Here is a 19,186-nt window from a genome sequence, read left to right as displayed (position 1 = left end):
ACCGCCACCTGCAGCAGCTCATGGGCCGAGGCGTCCCCTGACCTTCCTAGGCTAAATTTGATACTCCAATTCCATATGTGAAGTCCAATTGATGAAATTCTATCATTTGAACTTAGTTCCATTAAGATCCGCCACTTAAATAGTATAGTAATCGACAATCCGACCGTTGGATTGTCACTAAACTTTAATACATTATAGTACATAATATTTGAGGACCATAGGAACTTATGGATCAGGAATCCGACATACGGATCTTCCCGAATTGGATTTGTAAGTTCGTAAAATAAAACATCGGCCATCACTTAATTTTGGCAATTGGCGGAGATCCGACCATCGGATCGTGGTAAGATTTTAATATGTTATTCTAGAAGCATAATGTGGATATTTAGAAGTACGGATTGGAAATCTGAGATGTGGATCTTTTGGATCGAGTTATGTAGGGTTATGGACCCTACCGTTAACCTTTGACCGACGGTTGACTTTTGGTCAATGGGTTACAAAACATTCTAGAACGTCCTTGGGGATATGTTTTATGTAAGTTACGTGTTCTATCGATAAGAATTTTGGGATGTGATTTGATAATTGTTCTAGGAGCCAATCATTCATGACACCTCGATATTCGTGCTAGGGAGTTGTAGCGCGGACTCCAGGTGAGTGGGTCTTTTCCTTTTTATAGTGTGTGTGTGTGTGTGTGTGTGTGTGTGTGTGTGTGTGTGTGTGTGTGTGTGTGAATGATAGTTTCCACAAATGCTCTTGAATTGATTCATGCATTTTATGCCATGTCTAAAATGTGTGATTCTTTAAATGTTGCATTAGTATGAATTATATTTATATTGAATATGCTGCGGAGGCTCAGGTAAGCTTCAGGTGAGTATTATGTGATTGAATTTGGTTGCATCATATTGGTGTGCATAAATGCATTTAGAGCTCATCATTGCTGCACCCCGATGTTAATGCTCCCGCCAGAGGCCAGGGCACAATCCTTCACGTGATGTTCACCTCCCCCACTGCACGCTCACTTTGGATCCAAGTTTGGTGCCAGCCTTATCGTACAGACCACAATAGGTGGTTTCGACTTGTGGGTGATCTACGATTATTTGCACAGCCTTCACGTGATCGTAGCACTTGAGCGTACATATTTACACCCAACCCTGTCGTATAGACCACAATAGGTGGTTCCAACTCGTGTGCTAGTATATATTGATGAGCTATAGGTCCAGTCGTACATGTCACATTAGGTGACTTCGACTGGCATATTATTTTATATTGATTTCACTTGACTTACATCTTTTAGTGCGGAAACGTTATGGCATGGCATACTTCAGTTTTTACTGGCCTTGTGCATTGGTTTTCGTATGTATATGTGTAATATTATTTTTTGGAAACTATACGGGTTTTACAATGAGAGGTTATAACGTTTTCAAAAGGTTTTTATTAAAACTTTATTTTCAGGCCCACTCACCCTTATTTTTGCACCCCTCCAAGTTTTAGCTACTAAACGTTTGTATCGACAAGGATTCTTGGTGAATCTCAGTATGGGTGGCTACCTCTGAGGGTATGATCCTTATCCAGTCCACTGTACTTTACTTATGCTCTGACATCACTTGTGAAATGGGTTCATTCCCGCTCACTAGCGTACTCTTTTATTTAAGCACTTTTAGGTTTAAATTTATTCTCATTTTCCACATCACTACACTTTATGACTTCGTCACCTTCCAGGTGTCAGCCAGCACAGCTCGATTCGAAGTCCTAGTGGACATCCCGAATCAAGGTGGGTCAACCCATTTCTAATAGCTAAACATTGTAGCTAGGAAAATTAGGAAACAAAGCCAAAATCCCAACCAAAAACTAAAAAAAAAAAATGGCAACAAAAACTCTATATAAGATCTTAATACCTTCATGCACACGCAATGCGGGGATAGTGGGATACCTTCATGCACACGCAATGTGGAAGAAAATAAAACAAATTAAAAATTTTAATTAAATAAAAGATATTGTGGAATAGTGGGGTTTGAACTGTACGGATAGGAACCACAATAACTCACTATAACTGCCAATTCAGAGATGAGTCCAAAGTAACCGCCCTTTGTTGCCCTACAAAATCTGAACCCACTCTAACTGTCGAACTTTTTTCCTCTTCTCCTATTTTCTTGTCTCTTCTTCCACCAAATCCACCCATCACAACAAGAACAAAGCATTCCTCAATGAACAACACTCCCGACCTTGATTTCCGATTTCCCATATCTCCACCAACCCACCAGGACGCCGTCGTTCCCACCGCCCCTGCCACCGCCTACGCCGCTTCTTCTTCTTCCACTTGTTTCACTGCAAACGATAGAACCCACCAAAATCCCAGGAAGAAACGCTCCAAGCTGATCAGGCTCGACAACCCGACTGCTCTGAACAAGGTTTCGAGGCCAAAGTATGCAAAAAAGCCCGACCCGTCTGCCCCGAAGATCACGAAACCCTGCACTGAGTGCGGCAAGACGTTCTGGTCATGGAAGGCTTTGTTCGGGCACATGCGGTGCCACCCTGAACGCCAGTGGCGGGGCATTGAACCGCCACCGAATCTGCGGCAGCCCGTGTCGTCCAACATACCGCTGAGCGAGTTGAGATTGGCAATGGGTGAAGAGGACCACGAGGCGGCCTCGAGTTTGCTAATGCTTTCCAGTGGGATTACTTCTGGGACAAGTAATGAGATCATCATTAGTACTGCCGCTACTCAGAGTGTGAGTAATACTAGTAATCTCCAAGGTGCACTAGAGGGGTTTGATGGTTGTAATAGTAACAACAGTGGTAGGTTTGAGTGCTCGAGTTGTAAGAAAGTGTTTGGATCCCACCAGGCGTTAGGGGGCCACAGGGCAAGCCACAAGAATGTGAAGGGCTGTTTTGCAATTACGAGAAGCGATGGGGAGGTTGATCAGGATCATCATCACCATAATGGAGATGGTGGTGATGATGATGGTGATGGCGATGAGGATGTGATGGATGAGGATCACATGGACTTGGGATCATCATTAGGGCACAAGTGCAGTGTTTGCTGGAGGGTCTTTTCAAGTGGGCAGGCATTGGGAGGGCACATGAGGTGTCACTGGGACAAAGGGGATGAGACGCAATTAGGGTTAGGGTTTGAGCTAGGGTTCGGGTTCAACCTGCAGCATCCGTGTGAAACTTCAAAAGGATTATTATTAGGTCAAAATTCTGGTGGTGGTGGGGGGTTGGACTTGAATTTGTGTGCTGCTGCTGCTGCTGCTGCTTCTGCTTCTCACACTACTGAAGATGATCATCAGCACTACTCTTCTTCTGGACTCACTTTGGATTTAAGGTTGGGTCTTTGAAGGAATCTGAATTACTGAATATATATATATATATATATATATATATATATAAAATAGTGTGTGTATTCTGGAACTTAAATAGGTGATTGGTATATTTTGTAACAATTGATATTTGACATGGAAATATATGTGTATTTAGTTAAAATACTTGTTATTGGCTCCTCAATTGGGAGAATATATATAAATATATCGTGTATTAGACAAATTTCTCATTACAATTAAATTTCTTAGCTAAGAAATTACAAATTAGCTGAGTTGGGTTTGTTAGATGTTTGTCTTAATGCATGTAGCACATTAATTTGTTGTTCATCTGCCAACGTATGAACTCAAGTTGCACCTTCTTGCTAGTTTGGTTTGGTATTTGTTTAGTCTCTGGGATTGAGTTACAAGCCATTAGCCAAAATATGGCGTGAGCGGCGACCGGCCCGATCGATTTGTAGCTACAAGCTGTGCCATATTATACAGGAAAATCGAGTCTGAAAAATCAGAAATTCAGACGTTAGGGTTATTGAATCAATTCTTCTGTTCCCATTCCAATAGCTAAGTTGGTTTGGAAGCAATTGTTAAATTGCTTTGTTTTGGTTAGGTCTTCTTTGGACACTGGAATACGCAGGCAAATTAACAGATTAGTCCATGAATTTAAAGTAATGAATCCAGATTAGGGTATTTAGCCCAAATATGCAAGCACATTCCGTAAAAATATTATTAGATCAACTAAGGGAAATAACCTATCTGATTTTCGTTCCTTACTTTCTTTATAAGTTTCCCATTTTTTTCACTTCAGCAATTACCAAGTTTTCATTTTTTATTTTCCCCATTAAACTCGTTAAATGAAATATATTTTGAGTTGGTTACCTAATCATGTATCCTCTTCGATAACTCAGATGTTGCCAAATTGTCATGTACTTTCGACAATGGGAATTCTGCCTAGAGTGGCATTAGCTAACAAACATACCTTTAGTATTGGAATCAAAGCATCAAATATGATTAGTGTCTTATATAGCATGTATCAATAACATGAACGGCATGACGAAATCTCAAGCCGCCTAACCCAAGATTTCATTACGCAAATCTTTACTTTCTCTTTACAAGAAAGGCGGACTTCAAATTAATTAAATAAAAAGGAGACTTCTAAGGATGCATTGCAACACAAATTCGAATTTTTTTTTTAAACCATTTCTACTTAAAAACCAGTCGCTATGCTTTTCCCACATTAATTTGTTAAGGATCATACAATTGGGCCAAACGTTCACATAAACCTTGGATTTAACAAAAAAATTTTGAATCGAATGATGACCGTAACAAACGTCAAACGTCAACTCAATCCGAAGAAAATTAAGCAGAAGCTTTACAAAATTATTATGAAGCTATGCGATTAGAAATTGATCCTTATGATCGAAGTGAACCACCACATTTTGAGCCCAATGAACATAAGAGGACAAGCAAGTGTAAAATTAGAAGCTGCAGGAACAAATAAAGCATCGGGAATGCAGTTGACAAATTTACCTTTTAATTTTATTTTTCAACAGTTCCAATTCAACACTTTCAGCAGCTTTGGCTACCGCTGACGTAAAAATACTGCACATATTGATATGGCAACCCAAATTTTACAGACAACTTGCAGTGAATACCAGGAGGAGACCCAACTGCAGAAAAGGTAGGAACCGGTGGAAAATAAACTAGTATGCACACTTTTATCCAGCTGCAATTTACTGATTAGCACAATTTGCTCCTTCTTGGTTTCATTTCACTTCTTGGATTGGTCTTCCTGAGTTGAGAGCACATTAAAGTGCTTCACAGATTTCCCGAGAACATTGAAACGCCCAACACGTTGCAACTCTTTTGCTGCAATAATGGGAGATGCAAAAGGGAATGTAAGAGGCACAGGTTTTCTATTTTTCCAGATATGGACGGTGGAAATATAATAGGAACAATTAACAGAAAGCTTGAAAAGTTTATATGTAGCCACTATCCGGCTACAACAGTTATGGCGACCGGAAAACGCATGATTACCAGATACTTATAGAAGATTAAAAGAACTTGGGCTCTTTCAACTCTGACCCAACATCAAATGGATCACAGAGTTTTAAATGGGGAATAATTTTGTTCACCACTCTCAAGTGATGGTGATGCTCACCATTGGATAAGTTTAAATTTCAATATCTGTGTAGTGGATAGACAAATCTCCAGATTTAAACTCATCCGATGGTAATAAGGGGTAGTGAGCATTACCACTATTTGAGGGTGGTGAGCAAAAATGCACTCTTTTAAATGAGAAACTAATGAATGATTTTGAAAAAGATAGAAGCCACGTATTTGGACGACAATGCTTACATTGAAGCAGGTCAAGATTTCTTAACATATATTATGGGTAACTTGCCCAATCCGGAGTTACACAAAGACCAAGATAATTATATTTGTAACAAGACAATAAAACAAGAATTTCCATTATTGAATTCCAATTAAGGGATATTTGCTTAGCAAATTTTTAACTATAACAGATCTCTGAAAAAAAAAAAAAAAATGGAATCATAATACCTTCCTCCAGTGAAAGCTGAATTGATCTCTTTTCCAACTCAACTGCAAGTCTGCTCAGTTCAACAGAGGACAGCGACCGTAGCACTAGCATAAAATCAAAATCCAAAGGGGAAGTCAGTACAGTTATAATCTAAGGAAATTCAATCAAAACATATTAAGGTGGATTTTCTCAATTCAAGAGCGTACTCTGGAGATAATCCTCATGCTCTGATTGGTCCAATTTCCTCAACAGCAACTGCAATTGATGGAATCGCTCTTCCCAGTGCAGATTTTTTAGACCCCTTGGCAATGTAGCAGAAGTATGGGGATGGCCATTGGCTCCTGCTGGTGGTAGTCCAGTACCAGACTTACAAAGTGGGACCGGAACTGAAGGTTTTCCAGGCAGAATGGTTGAAGCTGCCACTGGAAAAGATGCAAAAGCCGGCACACAAAAAACTTTTGTTTCCTTTGCTTGGGATATGGGTCGGGTGCTTGCCTCGTGGTGACTAAGTTTCCTTGACACCTGACACTCGGCATTAATGGTTGCTTTATCACATGCGTTATTTCTGACTGCGTCTGCTTCTGATTTTCTACGAACATAGACAAGCTGTGCATTTGCAGCACTGCTACCGTGGGATTGGTGTTGAGGAGGGCTCATCTTCTGCTCAGGTAAAGGTCTCTTGGTGCTCGAAACTCTAGGGACATAACTAGTGTGTCCTATATCCTTGGGCACATTTTGCAGATCTCTTAACACGGTCTTCTTTACAGGAGCTGGTAGTTGTTTATCATGAAGAGGCGACTCAGATTCAGTAGTTCCCATCCCATATTACTGACTACAGAACCTATGGTTGGCTGAACCATCTAAAGTAAGAGACCTTGTGATGAAAAGCCAGTCAAAATTAGAAACAAAAGAGTAATTCGATGATTAACGAAAGCAAACTTACAATGGTAAACTAAAGCAGACAAGCTTATTTTACATAAGATCTCCAGAGCACGACAAACAAAGCATGTTCTTGATCAGAAATTCTCTCCTACAGACCACAATGGTGCGCACAAGAGACTACATCGTTCTTGATATAGGTTTCAAAGTAGTACACACAGTTAAAACCGTCGGAAGAGTTCATCTAACACAATATCAAAGTAATATCTTACAAGAGGTGGTTTGACCAAGTATTCATCCTTGTAATTATCTACACAAGAGTAGAAACCTACCATATCTAATACAAGAAGGTGCTAATAAGTGCATTACTGCATTATAAATAAAGAAATAAGTGAAATCGGCAAACAAATTAAATGTTGTATGCTCAACATTTTCTCTCGTTCTTTCTTGGCAGGAAAAACTCAAGTTCGGTATTATGACCTAAATTGCATTGCAAGTTTCATTTAAACTTACAAATACCAATTTTGCTTCCAAATACCTAACAATGCATACTTTTATCACACCAAAAGCAGCTTAAAGGCATTTCGATTCCTCTATTTAGCTCTATAAACTCAGAGACAAAGAGCATCAAAGAAATCAACCTTATCCAAATCAGCAAAAACATTAAATGTCGTATACCGAACATTTTATCTTTCTTGGCGGGAAAAACGCAAGTTCGGTATTATGACCTAAAAATGCATTCCTTTAAACTTTAAAGAAGACCCAAACTCAAGTCTCACAAAAACGCCAACTTAGCTTCCAAATACCAAACGCTGCATTCCTTTTTCACACAAAAAGCAGCTTAAAGGCTAATCAATGATCAAATAACTTGCTTTCACACGTTTAGATACCACTTCCTAATTCCGGAAACTTAAAGACAAATATGCGTCAAAGAAAATTACCATTATCCAAATCACTGCATTTCCGCATGAATTTATCAGTTTCGAGACATGGGTTCTACTAAAATAAAAAATTTAGCAACACCCATCTGATCAATTTCACTTTAAAATCAAACTCCATACCAAAAGATCAACATGCAATTGAGATTTTGTTCATGTTCTACCATCACATAACACCTAATCAGACCGTTGAAAATGCAAATGCATATATATGCAAAAACAAGAAGAAAAATACCAGAACAGCTAATGATTCGAAGAAGAAAACGAAGATCTTGATCGAGAAAAAGCAATGGAAGGTGAAGGGGAAGAGCATTTACCTTAACCGCTTGAAACTATGGGTTTCAAAAGCCAGAAACTATGGCTCTCTAACTAGTAACTACGCAAGGCATTTTGCATTTTGGTCCTTAGAGTCTTTTGGTATTATATTTTTACCCCAGAAGGACTTGATTATCATTCTTTTCCTGTAGCCTGTTGGGCCTGAATTGTTGCTTTGGTTATATATTCTTGGACTTGGTTCCTTTTCTTTTTTCAATTTATCATTATTAGAGGAAGGGAGGGAGAGTTTGAAATTTTTACAATAATATAGGGAATGAGGAGTTTCGAACTCGAGAGCATGGGTAGAAACTCAATACTCTATCCACTAAGATACTAAACCACATGCACGTGTTTCCTGACTCTATTGTGATTTATTCAATTCAAAAACTAAAAATTAACAAGGGTGTTTAAAGTGAGAAAAAGTGGGTGCAAAATGGGTTTAGAAAGAAAAAGAAGAAAACGAAAAAGAAACCCCGCCAACATCACCTACGACATCCACCCCTACATCTCTAAACCCAAAGACATCCAATGTTCTTCACCTCCTCACCAACCACCCAACCACGCCATTTGCACCTCCCATACCGCCCACAATCAAAGACCCAAATCTCATCCCACCATAATAAAGATGCAATACTCCAAGTACCATAATAATAAATCAATTAAGAGGTATCATCTAGTTAAGCCAATTTGTTCAATCCCAATCATTAAAAATGAGTTCAATGAGTATGTGTGCATAATCCTAGTTATTCGTTCTTCCTTTTCAGAAAAATTCAACCATTTTGTGATAAACCAATTTGAGGTTGAAACTCAATGAGTTTAAACCATTCAATAGGAATGACAAATGATTTCGAGAGGGTGTTTTCATGGAGGAGCGGGAATGAGATAATCGAAGGCATTGTAGTATATGGGGAAAACAAAGGTTTCAAACAAAAAAAAAATTATATGTTGGTTTAGAAAGAAAAATATTAGGTCCGAATAAAATTTTTCTAAAAAATGAAGCTTGATTCCGTCATTGAATAAAATATCAACAAATAGCGGAGATACAAGCTTATGATCACTTTCAATGTCTGAAAGAGAAGTACTAATTGAGTGGTTTAGTTGTGGTCCATCGCCCCCCAACTGTTACGGACAAAAATCTTATGGGGGTGACTATTGTACCAGACTATCTTGAACTGGATTAGCTTCAGGAACTAAGTAAGACTGACTTATAATAGACTAAGATGAATTAACTTAGTGAAATATTTAGTAGAGTATCAGACTAAGAAGTATGATAGGATTTTATTATTAATCCCCTCTTTTCTCACTTCTCCTTCCCACTCTCTCCTTCTTTTTCTCCCTTCTTCCCCATATCAAACCTCACTGAACTGGACTCCTTAAAAATTTTCCCGTAAACTCCCTCTTGATTCCTCTCTATATCTCCCTCTTTCCTTCCCCTCTCTCCTAGCTGTGCGCTATTCGAACAGAACCCTCACGGCGAAACCTCTTTTCCCTAAGCGTTTTTCGGCCAAACATCGTCGACCTTTTTTCATTTTTTTTTTTTTTTTTTTTTTGGTAAACCGAAAATAGTATTAGAGGGCCAAGGCCGAGCAAAGTACAAAGACCAAATATACAAGAAGGCCCAATTACAAGATAAACACAAATAAAAAGGGGACCCCAAACCAATGCCGAAAACAACAGTTTTGAGCCCGAAAACAGACAAACCAAAAAGAAAACTCTACATTCCTGCAACCACAGCCGCCACCGCCGCGCAGCCAAGAAACCGCCACAGACCAAAATTCCAACCTGACGCCATTGATCCAGCCAACCAAATCCGCAAGAGTGAAGGAGAAGGCGACTCCAACAACATCCAAAGACCACCATGAAGAGCGGGACAACAACTAGAAACCGAAGAAAACTAGTGAGAAATAACCCACCAGCAACAAAGTCGTCGAAGGCAACCAAGCCACTGAAGACAAATCCATGGGAGGTGGTGGTGCGAACACCCAAGTCGGAGCTCTACGCACTTCCCGGGAGAACCACGTCAAAAAGCATTAATGGTTCAAAGTTGCATATCCGAAAAAAAAACATGGAATCAAGGATTGTTGGAACCAAGTGGGAAGGGTAACAAAAGGATGGAAGAAAAGCATGGAGATTAATGGTGGGAAAAGAAAAAAAGAGGACGGGAAAGGGAGATGGAAAGTGATGGCTGAAAATTTGATTTTTAAAGCACAGAGGGTTGGAGGAAAGGGCAGATTGGTGCGGAAGAAGCAGGAAAAACAGAAATTAAAAAGAGAAAAGGAAGCAAGGAAGCAAGGAAGAAGGACCACCGACCCTGGCCATAGCTAGGGCCGACGGCAGAGGGGGAACGGAAAATTAGAACCAAGCTCACATACGGGCAAGAAGAGACTCTCATAGCAGGGATAGAAGACCTCTCACACGAGGGGGAGAGATTTTTTAATTATATCTATGTTTAACCTCGTCGACTTAGACGAGGTTTAACACCACCAACAAACTTTTCACCATCCCTGGATCCAAATTCGATCACCCAAATAGGTTGAGAATTCCAGGCCATTTTCCAACCATCTCTGACCCCTTTTGTTCTCAATTCAGGTATAATTCCCACCACCCCCTGCCCACTCCCGGCTGCAATTTGGTATTCATGTGAAAATTGGTTAGTCTTAGCTAGTTTCATGCTTTTTTGGGGACGTCGCTAAGAACTGCTAGTCCCATGTTTAGTCGACGCGAGTGAAAGTTAGGGTCAGCAAACCTAATCTTTGATGGCTAGGGATGACAACAGTTTGGTTTAGGGATTTGATGGCTAGGGATGACAACAGTTTGGTTTAGGGATGGAAAGTTCGGTTTGGGGATGAAAATGTTATATCCATCCCCATAATCACGAAAGTAATCATATGCATAACCATAAATTAACCATCGGGTATTATCCATAACCATACCTACCAGGTAATGGATTTCCTATCGGTTAACAGTTATATCTATCTTTGTCAATACAAAAAACATATTCGTTCAATTGACGCATTATAATTTAATAAATATTAATTTCATCATAAAATATTTGATGTCTAAAATGATTCAATGAATGGATCTTGTGGAGTATAAAATTAAAGCTAAACATTGATAATATTGGCTGATCTTTGATATCTCCCATAAGTACCATGAATTCTCATTGATTTTGATTCATATCAAAACTTTTGAATTTTCCCACAAAATGCAACTCATACAATGCAACTTTTGTATTCTCAAGATAATGGATTCGGTGAGTAATGAATATATATTAATACTATTATATTATAATACAATTATGTATAATAATATTATTCAGTTCAGATTGGGGACCTATATAATCATATCCAAAACCATAACCGAATAAAATTCACGGTTTTTTCCCATATCCCAAATATACCCAAATTTTCATACCTAAATCTAATACATTCGGACGGTTATCCACGGTTATTGAGTTTAACGGTTAGAATTGTCATCCTGCTTGCGGGTAACAAACACATGACTAGACTAACCCTTAGTCCAATCATGTCCAATGAGAATTAGGGAAGACAAACAAACACCCCCTATGCGTTTTAGGTTTTTACTGAAGTTCCTCTCTTGCCATCTAATAAAAATGTGTGCATTTTTTTTTAAAGGTACATTTTAATAAAACAAATTAGGTACATTTTAGAAGAAAAAAAAATAACCGGTACATTTTTCGACAAACTGTGAAAATTTTGCAAAATTAAAAAGGAAACGAATTTTTTAAACTGAAATTAATTAAGAGATAATCTTGCTAAACCAAACCTCTAAAAAAAAAGTAAACCAATTGAATGTGAGCACTAAAAGCCCTAAAAAAGTAATTTAAATTTATGCTTAAAAAATATATTAATAACATGTTAATATATTTATGCTAAAATGTGACGTGTACAAAAGTCAAATAACCTTGATCAAAGCATGAAATACTATAAAGCTTTGATCAAAGCACATCGTTGGCTAGGGATGAAACTCTAATAAGTAAAATAGAAGTTCATTAATTCTTTGTTGACAATTTACGTTTCCTTTTTGTATTTATCTGTAACTTTCGGTCAAAATCTAAAGAATCCTAAGGTGCATCGTTATCAAATGATATTATATTAGGGAAATGATCTTAGCTTTGATAGGACTGATCAATATTGAAACAATAGTACAATGGTAAGTGATCATTTACCATAATGGTAGAAAGATATTGTATCTTTGCATGAAGGTTTGGGTTCGAATCCCGTCGATGGTTAGTAACCCTTTACCACAGTGATAGAAAGTTAGTGTGCCCTTGCATGATGACTTGTATTCAAACTAAGAATCTTGCTATGGGATTGTAGCTCAATCGATTAAGAAGCTTCTTCATGCACCTAAAATCCTGAGTTTGATTCCTGTGCGCATAAGACCCCATGGCGGTTGATGGTGTATATGTGGCAAGTAAGTTGTTATATAAAAAAAGGCCTTGAATTGATTGATGGTCGTTTCAACAAATCAACCAGACAGCAACAATTATGATTTGTTCTATGACCAAACAAAAATTAAGATTTGTTAAATTTGAAGAAGTAAGATTCTCTGCCATCCTAATCTCTCTATTCTCTGCCATCCTAATCTCTCTATCTTTCCATCTCCTTCTATTTGAAGGCCCACAGTTAAACTACGTTAATATTTTATATTGATTTTTTCTTAGAAATAATAAAACAAAAAGTAATGTGTGAGAGAAGAGAAGGGAATGAGAATAGGAGGGTAAAGAATCATTCTTCAAATTTGAAACCATTCAAATGTGCATGTATACATAACCCAAAAGGAGGAGGATTATCTCCCCCCTTAATCTCTCTCCTTCTATTTATAGGATTAAGACACATCAACATTTTATATTGGTTTTTTTATAAACAAAAACAAAGTGTGAAAGGAAGGAGAGGAATAATCGAGGAGAGAAACCTTCTCCGGATCAAAAAGGCACTTTTCAAGCAAACAAGGGAGAAACTAAGAGAGAGAAGCAAGTAAATAGTAGGGGTAATGCAAAAGCTTAGCCACAAGTAGTTTCACAGCTCTATCATCGTGTGTTCTTGCTTATTCACACCCCTCAAAATGGAATCTACAAGCGCCTGTATGTCTTGTCTTGCGATGACTTTACTCCAAGTTTACTAATTTCACACGTCCACAAGAAAATTTCCCAATCGAATAATATAAAAACTTGAAACCGAGTGAAGTTACACCCCAGGATTCCCTAAAAGTCGCTCTACCGCAGCATGGACATTCCCAGAAGTGGCTTGCAATGCCCTGATATTCTCTTGGGTATCGAAGAAACCCATTTCTCGAAGCTGCCTCAGCTGATTTTCATACAGTTCTTCCGGTGGTACTGCAACCGCAATGACAAGTGTTCGGAGTCAACATAACGGTTTATTTAATTCGACTTCTTATAATAAAAAGTTGATTTCATAAAGGGTAAGATTGTATTAAGATGTTATGAATGAATAGGGAGCCTAACCATTAGGGTTTGCAGCAGCCAAGCTGCCGGCTCCAAGACCTCCAAACATGTTCATCAGCATCTCCAACCCGGCATTATTAGGGGCACCTGATCATACACAGAAATTAAACAAGTGTGAACACCCAAAAGAAGAAAATGACAGGAACCCATAACTTTATTTGAACTTCTTATTCTCAAAGTACCTGTAGCACCACCAGTCAGAGTTGGATCCCTGGCAAGAACGCAACAAATGATTAGTAATAAGGTTAACATCAAGACAAGTATTTTTCTGTTTCTTTTTAAGTGGCCAAAACTCCTACTTGAGATAGGTTGACACCTCCACGGATTGAGAATTAATTATGGGTACATGATGTATATTATTTAGACACAATTATATTAAGAAATCATTGACACCCTAGAATGATGCTGTATTTTGACAAAAGTATAAAGTAAAAAACCCATCAAATACTGATAGAAAATGTAACTATAAAATTTGAATGTGGAAACCAAGCAGGCGTGGTAAGGTGTATTAGACTCACTGAGTTGGTTGTTGTCGATTGGGAGAAAATAGTGACTGCTGTAACGCGAGCATTTGCTGCAAGAGGAAAAGTCAGAGTAGTAAAAAATTAAGTTAAAGATAGGTGGTTCACATCCCAAAAATTTCATTGTTCTTAGGGACAATAAGTCTAGATTATAAAAATAAAAAATAAAGATCCATGCAGGGACTAGGGAGAGTAAACAAGCCGGGAGAGATATTCAAAAACATATATTAGCAGACTTTGAAAGGGAAAGTACCTGCATTGTTTCGGGGTTCATTAACTGCCTTAGTAGCTCTGGATTTTGCATCATTTCCCTAAGTTGAGGATTTAAATCAACCATTTCACGTAGTTGTGGATTGAGGCTCAGAATCTAAAGTTAAAAAAAAATTGGAAACATTAAGAAACATTTTCGCAAAAATCCACATCTTGGGTAAGGAAAACTTTGTCAACTGATGGTACCTGATTCATGTACTGGGGATTGGAAAGCATGCTTTGCATCATCTGTGATATGGCTGGATTCTGCAAAAGCTGATTCATTGCATTAGCATCTGTCATGCCACCAAGCATCTGTTCCATTCCGGGGAGACCAAGCCCTCCCAGGCCAGCAATACCCGCGGCCCTTCCATCCCCAACAGGATTTGTCCTCGTAGTATTTGGCTGATTTCCTCCTGACAATTCAGATCAAATATATGAATATGGAAATTGTCATAATGTATTCAAAGCACCTCTTCTTTTACAATATAAAATCTAGTAAAAAACAGCTCAAAAATAGAACAGAAAAAGGCATAAGCTAACCTAATAATCAATTTGAAGGGCCAACAGCAGTCAATTTCAGGTCAAACAAGCGACTGTATTTACTAAAGACTCTTAAATTATGCAACGGTTTAAATAATACAATGCAGACTTGAACACAAACTTCCAGAAGGGTGCAAGTGAGAGCATCTATATAACCCATTAAAATTGAGAGGGCCAAATCATGCTAAAATTTCCCAACAAATGTAACAAATGTAGGAATTGACTACTAAGCATATTATTAAGATTCAAGACCCAGCAACAAGTTTGCATAACAATTGATTACTGTATATCAGATATCAAGACTATGTCCAACGGCAAAATCAGTCCTACTTTCAGGATAGAATTTAGTGCCGAGAATATATTATACTTCCATGTGAAGTCTCTTCCATTTAATACCCATAAATTGTCGAGATAAATTGAAACACTACCAGCAAACAAATATTTGGATAATAGAGAACAAAGAGGGAGAAGCTCACCACCAGCAATGCCCCAAGGGTTAGGAAGTGGATTTGCATTAGGAGCAGCAGAACCAGCAGCTGTTTCTGAACCAGTGGTTGAAGGATTGTTAGACCCATCCCTGGCCTGTGCCCCACCCTGGTTTCCCAAAAGAGCAGAAAACGGATTTGAACCCAAATCATTTCCAGCATTTCCGGTTGTAGCATTCAAAAATGGCTCCTGAACGTTTTCATACATCCGCCTCAGCATGTTGAATCCCTCAGGGGAAGATTCAATGTTACTCATTGCTCTGTCAGTGTTTCGCATCATCTCACGCATGAGTTCAGGGTTCCTTGCGGCTTCCAATGTCTGTCGGAGAATGCCAGGATCATTAAGTATATGTGCAAGCTCTGGGTTCCGGTCTATGATATCACGCATTTGCGGATTGTTCATGATCAAGCCACGCATCAAATCAGGGTTATTCATCAAACTCTGAATGGCAGGCATGTTCATTATGTCCCTCATCATGTTCGGGTTCTGAGTCAGTTGTTGCTGCACTTGTTCAAATTCCGGAAGCCCAGCTCCAAATAAACCCTGTCCTCCACCACCACCACCAAGTGGGTTTAAACCCTGCCCAAATAACAAAGATGCCCCAAGGTCAGGACTCTGAAGCCCCTCACTACCAACACCGCGTGTAACACCAGGAGCAGTGGTAGGACTAGCAGTAGCAGTAGGGGGAGCCGGGGTTGATGCAGGTGCAGCAAAGGCACGGACCATGTGAACAGTATGATCTGCCTGCAGACCTTCAACACAAGAAATCAACTATGCATTAGAATACAGTAAATCACCCAAAACATGACATATGGGAACATTCACAGCCATGGATAGCATCCAAATCCAACAATCTCACCCCAAAACATTCAACGATACAATAATCCACAAAATTTCCCCAAATTACAATTTCCCAACACAAATATAACAAAATTATACTCAAATTTCTACAAAATAACACAAACCCACATGACAATCAACCCCAGATTCGATTAAAATCACAAAATAAATATTCAAAAGTCAAAACGAACACAGAATCAAATCGAAGAGGAAACAAAGCTTACCATAACTACTGAGGGTCTGGTCGTCCTTCAAAATACGACCTTTGTAAATTAACCTCTGCTGATCAGCTGGAATATCGCAATTCTGAGCCAAAACTTCCTTGAATGCCCCAACAGTCGAGTCCAGGCTCGCCCTCACCGAAAACTTGGAGCCATTCGAGCATCGAATGTTAATCTGCTCTCCTCCTTCTCCTTCGCCACTGACTTTAGGCTCGCTCGAATCGCCCTCGCCACCCATAATTCGCTCCCACCCAATCGATCGATCGCGAGGAATGAATCGAAAACCCTAACCCTAGAAATTATGAAATTGAAATCGATGCCTTTGAAGTGAAAGCCGAAAAGGGCACAGCCCAGAAAAATTGTGTTATTGAGTAAAAATATAATATATATTTATATAGCGGAATATATTTTGGGAATTAAAAAATTAAAATTGTAATTTGCAAAATCTCAAAAAATAAAATTAAGAGAGAAAAGAAAGGAAATTAAAGAAGATTTGGAATCGAACAGGTTAAAAACGCAACGTGCATAGGTGGATTTGTGTGCCAAAGGGGGAAGCCTATTTATTTGTAAGGGAAAATGAAAGAACAGGTTAGATTCTCAACAGTTAGGTTCGCATATTCTTGAAGAAATGAAGGTGAGATTCTCTTTGGGGATAAATTTTTTCTTATGACGAAAATACGGGTTTTATATCACGTGTTTTTATACAAATGGTGTAAAATTGTATTTTCTAAGTTATTAACTTTTAACACACATATCCCACCATTTGTATAGACATGTGATATATCATCTCGTGTTTTGATCACATAGAAAAATTTCTCTTATTCGAGTCGTTTTTGCTCACTATGTATTAATTGTTGTTGTTGTTGTTGTTGAGTTTAAGTTTTAGATTTTTAGTAGAGTGACAACGTCAACGATTGGATAGTTGAATGCATTTTTGCTCACTTTTTAAAGTGAGGGTGATACTCACCCTCCATTGATTGTCATTAGATTAATTTATATATCTTAAATCAGTTAAACCAAAATCAATGAGGGGTAAGCATCACCTCCACTTTAAGGATTCTGCAAAGTTATCCTCTAGACAGTTAATTATTAGTGGGTGAAAGGATGGATTGGAATCAAACCCGCATTAATCTGTATATACATTATTATTTTCGCTATTATAGTAAAGCCTCATTTGCAGTTTCGATTTCTTTTATTTATGAGTTATAATGCATATTATAAATTTTCGTTATAACTCATACTATATAAGATGGACCCACTCAATTATCTTCTATTAAAATTGAGGGGAAAACTGGTTGTACTTGTATTTTTGAAATACCATTTGTTATTCTGTTTTATTGTATTTTATTTGGATTTTTTCTTGGTATTGTCTTTTAAGGATGAAGTATTTGTTATTGTGTTTTATGTCCTTAATTGTTTTTAAAATCTTTTTTGCTTAATTTGACGTTAATTAACTATAATGTATGGTCATTCATTACTATGATTTGATGATATTCCTTTTCATTTATAAGTGAAAAATCTTACATTCGAATCTCGTGAATAAAGAATTCAATACCAATTTAGGTTGTCCATTATGTGACTTACTCGAACTTCCCCTCACCTTAGTAAAAAATATATCATTGTACTAGAAAAATAAAAAACCTCTGATGCATTAGTCTTTGTCGTGTCACGTACACACATTAGCACTCAACTTAGATGAAAATGACAAAAAATGATTAATAAACAGAAGTCAATGATCAAAATTCAGTTTGATAAAGAGGTTACAAATTCAATGTTGGAGCATTTATCATCACATTTACAACGATTGTTCAACTCTCAACCTCCCATCGTTTGATTTAAGAAAAAATAAGTGCTAAAAAGACTTACGAGTTCAAGTCTTAGGTCATGTTTGGTTAATACAATTAGTTGAGATTAGAAAATATGGGTGAGGACATTCAATTTGATAGGTTAACATTAATTCATTACAATAACGAAAAGAGAGATTAAAAAATAAGAAAAACTAATGAAAAGAGTTTGAAATTTTTGAGTTTTAATGATAAAGACAAAATAAAGAGTAAAGTGAAGAGTATTAAGATTGATTTTTTAATGTAAAAATGTGGTTTTTCATTAAAGTGAACAGTACCGTGGGCTTTTCGTTACAACTCTCTAAAAAATATGGGTGAGGACATTCCATTTGGATGGTTTAATAGAAAAAAGATTCATAATGCCATTATAACCCTGGGTTTTTTTTTCCCATAAAATATTGAAAAACTATCAATGTAAGAGAAGAAGCGATTGGAATACAATACTGGTGATAATGAAGATGGGTGAGCATAAAAGTTGATCAAATGTAATTAATTTTCTTATATAAAGTATAAACACCAATGGATGTGCTGAATGACATTAATTATCTTTCTGTTTACTTAACAGGATGATAGAAGCAAGGGATCGAACAACTTTTAGAAAAAGGGGAAGTAAGGACAAGAACATCGGATCACCTAATCCTCTAGTTGACTTGATTTCTAATTGAAGTTTTGGATTCTGGACTTTAAGAGGAAAATTTATAGTTTTATCGAGATTCTACGTGTTAGTAAACATAAATTTGAACCCATATTTAGTAAGCGCAAATTAAACAACAACAATAAAGCCTAATTCTATAAAAAGGGAATTTCATTCAGGATTCATTATTATAAGGATTCGACGTAAGAACGGAGTGCCGGCTGTCGATTGCTCGACACCTTGTTCCTCCTTCTTTATCCGGACTTAGGACCGACAATGTAAGATAAACTTACACAAAAAGAATTTTAAAAATTAATACCCAAAGTGGTCATGTGATCGCCTGCATCAACTTGTGTGTAGAATTTGAGAAGA

General features: G+C 37.7%; 2 protein-coding genes and 1 pseudogene across 4 annotated transcripts; 1 reads left to right on the top strand and 2 right to left on the bottom strand.

The window, feature by feature from the left end:
* Positions 1–2,177: 2,177 nt before the first annotated feature.
* On the top strand, positions 2,178–3,338 carry LOC137727597 (zinc finger protein ZAT3 pseudogene; annotated as a pseudogene).
* Positions 3,339–4,826: 1,488 nt separating this feature from the next.
* On the bottom strand, positions 4,827–8,083 carry LOC137729813 (uncharacterized). 3 transcript variants are annotated; one of them, XM_068468849.2, is made up of 4 exons: positions 7,991–8,083; positions 6,063–6,730; positions 5,877–5,960; positions 4,827–5,183 (listed from the first exon to the last, which is right to left on the bottom strand). In XM_068468849.2, the coding sequence occupies exons 2-4, from the start codon at positions 6,673–6,675 to the stop codon at positions 5,086–5,088; spliced, it is 795 nt and encodes a 264-aa protein (XP_068324950.2). In that variant the 5' UTR covers positions 6,676–6,730; positions 7,991–8,083; the 3' UTR covers positions 4,827–5,085. The 3 variants fall into 3 exon arrangements, with proteins under 3 accessions (XP_068324950.2, XP_088533204.1, XP_088533203.1); XM_088677078.1 differs by having other exon boundaries at positions 6,063–6,707; positions 6,800–8,016; XM_088677077.1 differs by having other exon boundaries at positions 7,909–8,001.
* Positions 8,084–12,972: 4,889 nt separating this feature from the next.
* On the bottom strand, positions 12,973–16,990 carry LOC137728924 (ubiquitin domain-containing protein DSK2b). The gene is made up of 8 exons (XM_068467729.2): positions 16,340–16,990; positions 15,266–16,027; positions 14,454–14,662; positions 14,251–14,364; positions 13,995–14,050; positions 13,659–13,687; positions 13,477–13,563; positions 12,973–13,347 (listed from the first exon to the last, which is right to left on the bottom strand). The coding sequence occupies exons 1-8, from the start codon at positions 16,572–16,574 to the stop codon at positions 13,199–13,201; spliced, it is 1,641 nt and encodes a 546-aa protein (XP_068323830.2). The 5' UTR covers positions 16,575–16,990; the 3' UTR covers positions 12,973–13,198.
* Between the last annotated feature and the right edge of the window lie 2,196 nt (positions 16,991–19,186).

This window comes from Pyrus communis, chromosome 10, assembly GCF_041283825.1.
Source record: "Pyrus communis isolate YQ-2024b chromosome 10, ASM4128382v1, whole genome shotgun sequence".
NCBI classification, from domain to species: Eukaryota; Viridiplantae; Streptophyta; class Magnoliopsida; order Rosales; family Rosaceae; genus Pyrus; species Pyrus communis.
This window is presented reverse-complemented; position numbering and strand designations above follow the sequence as displayed.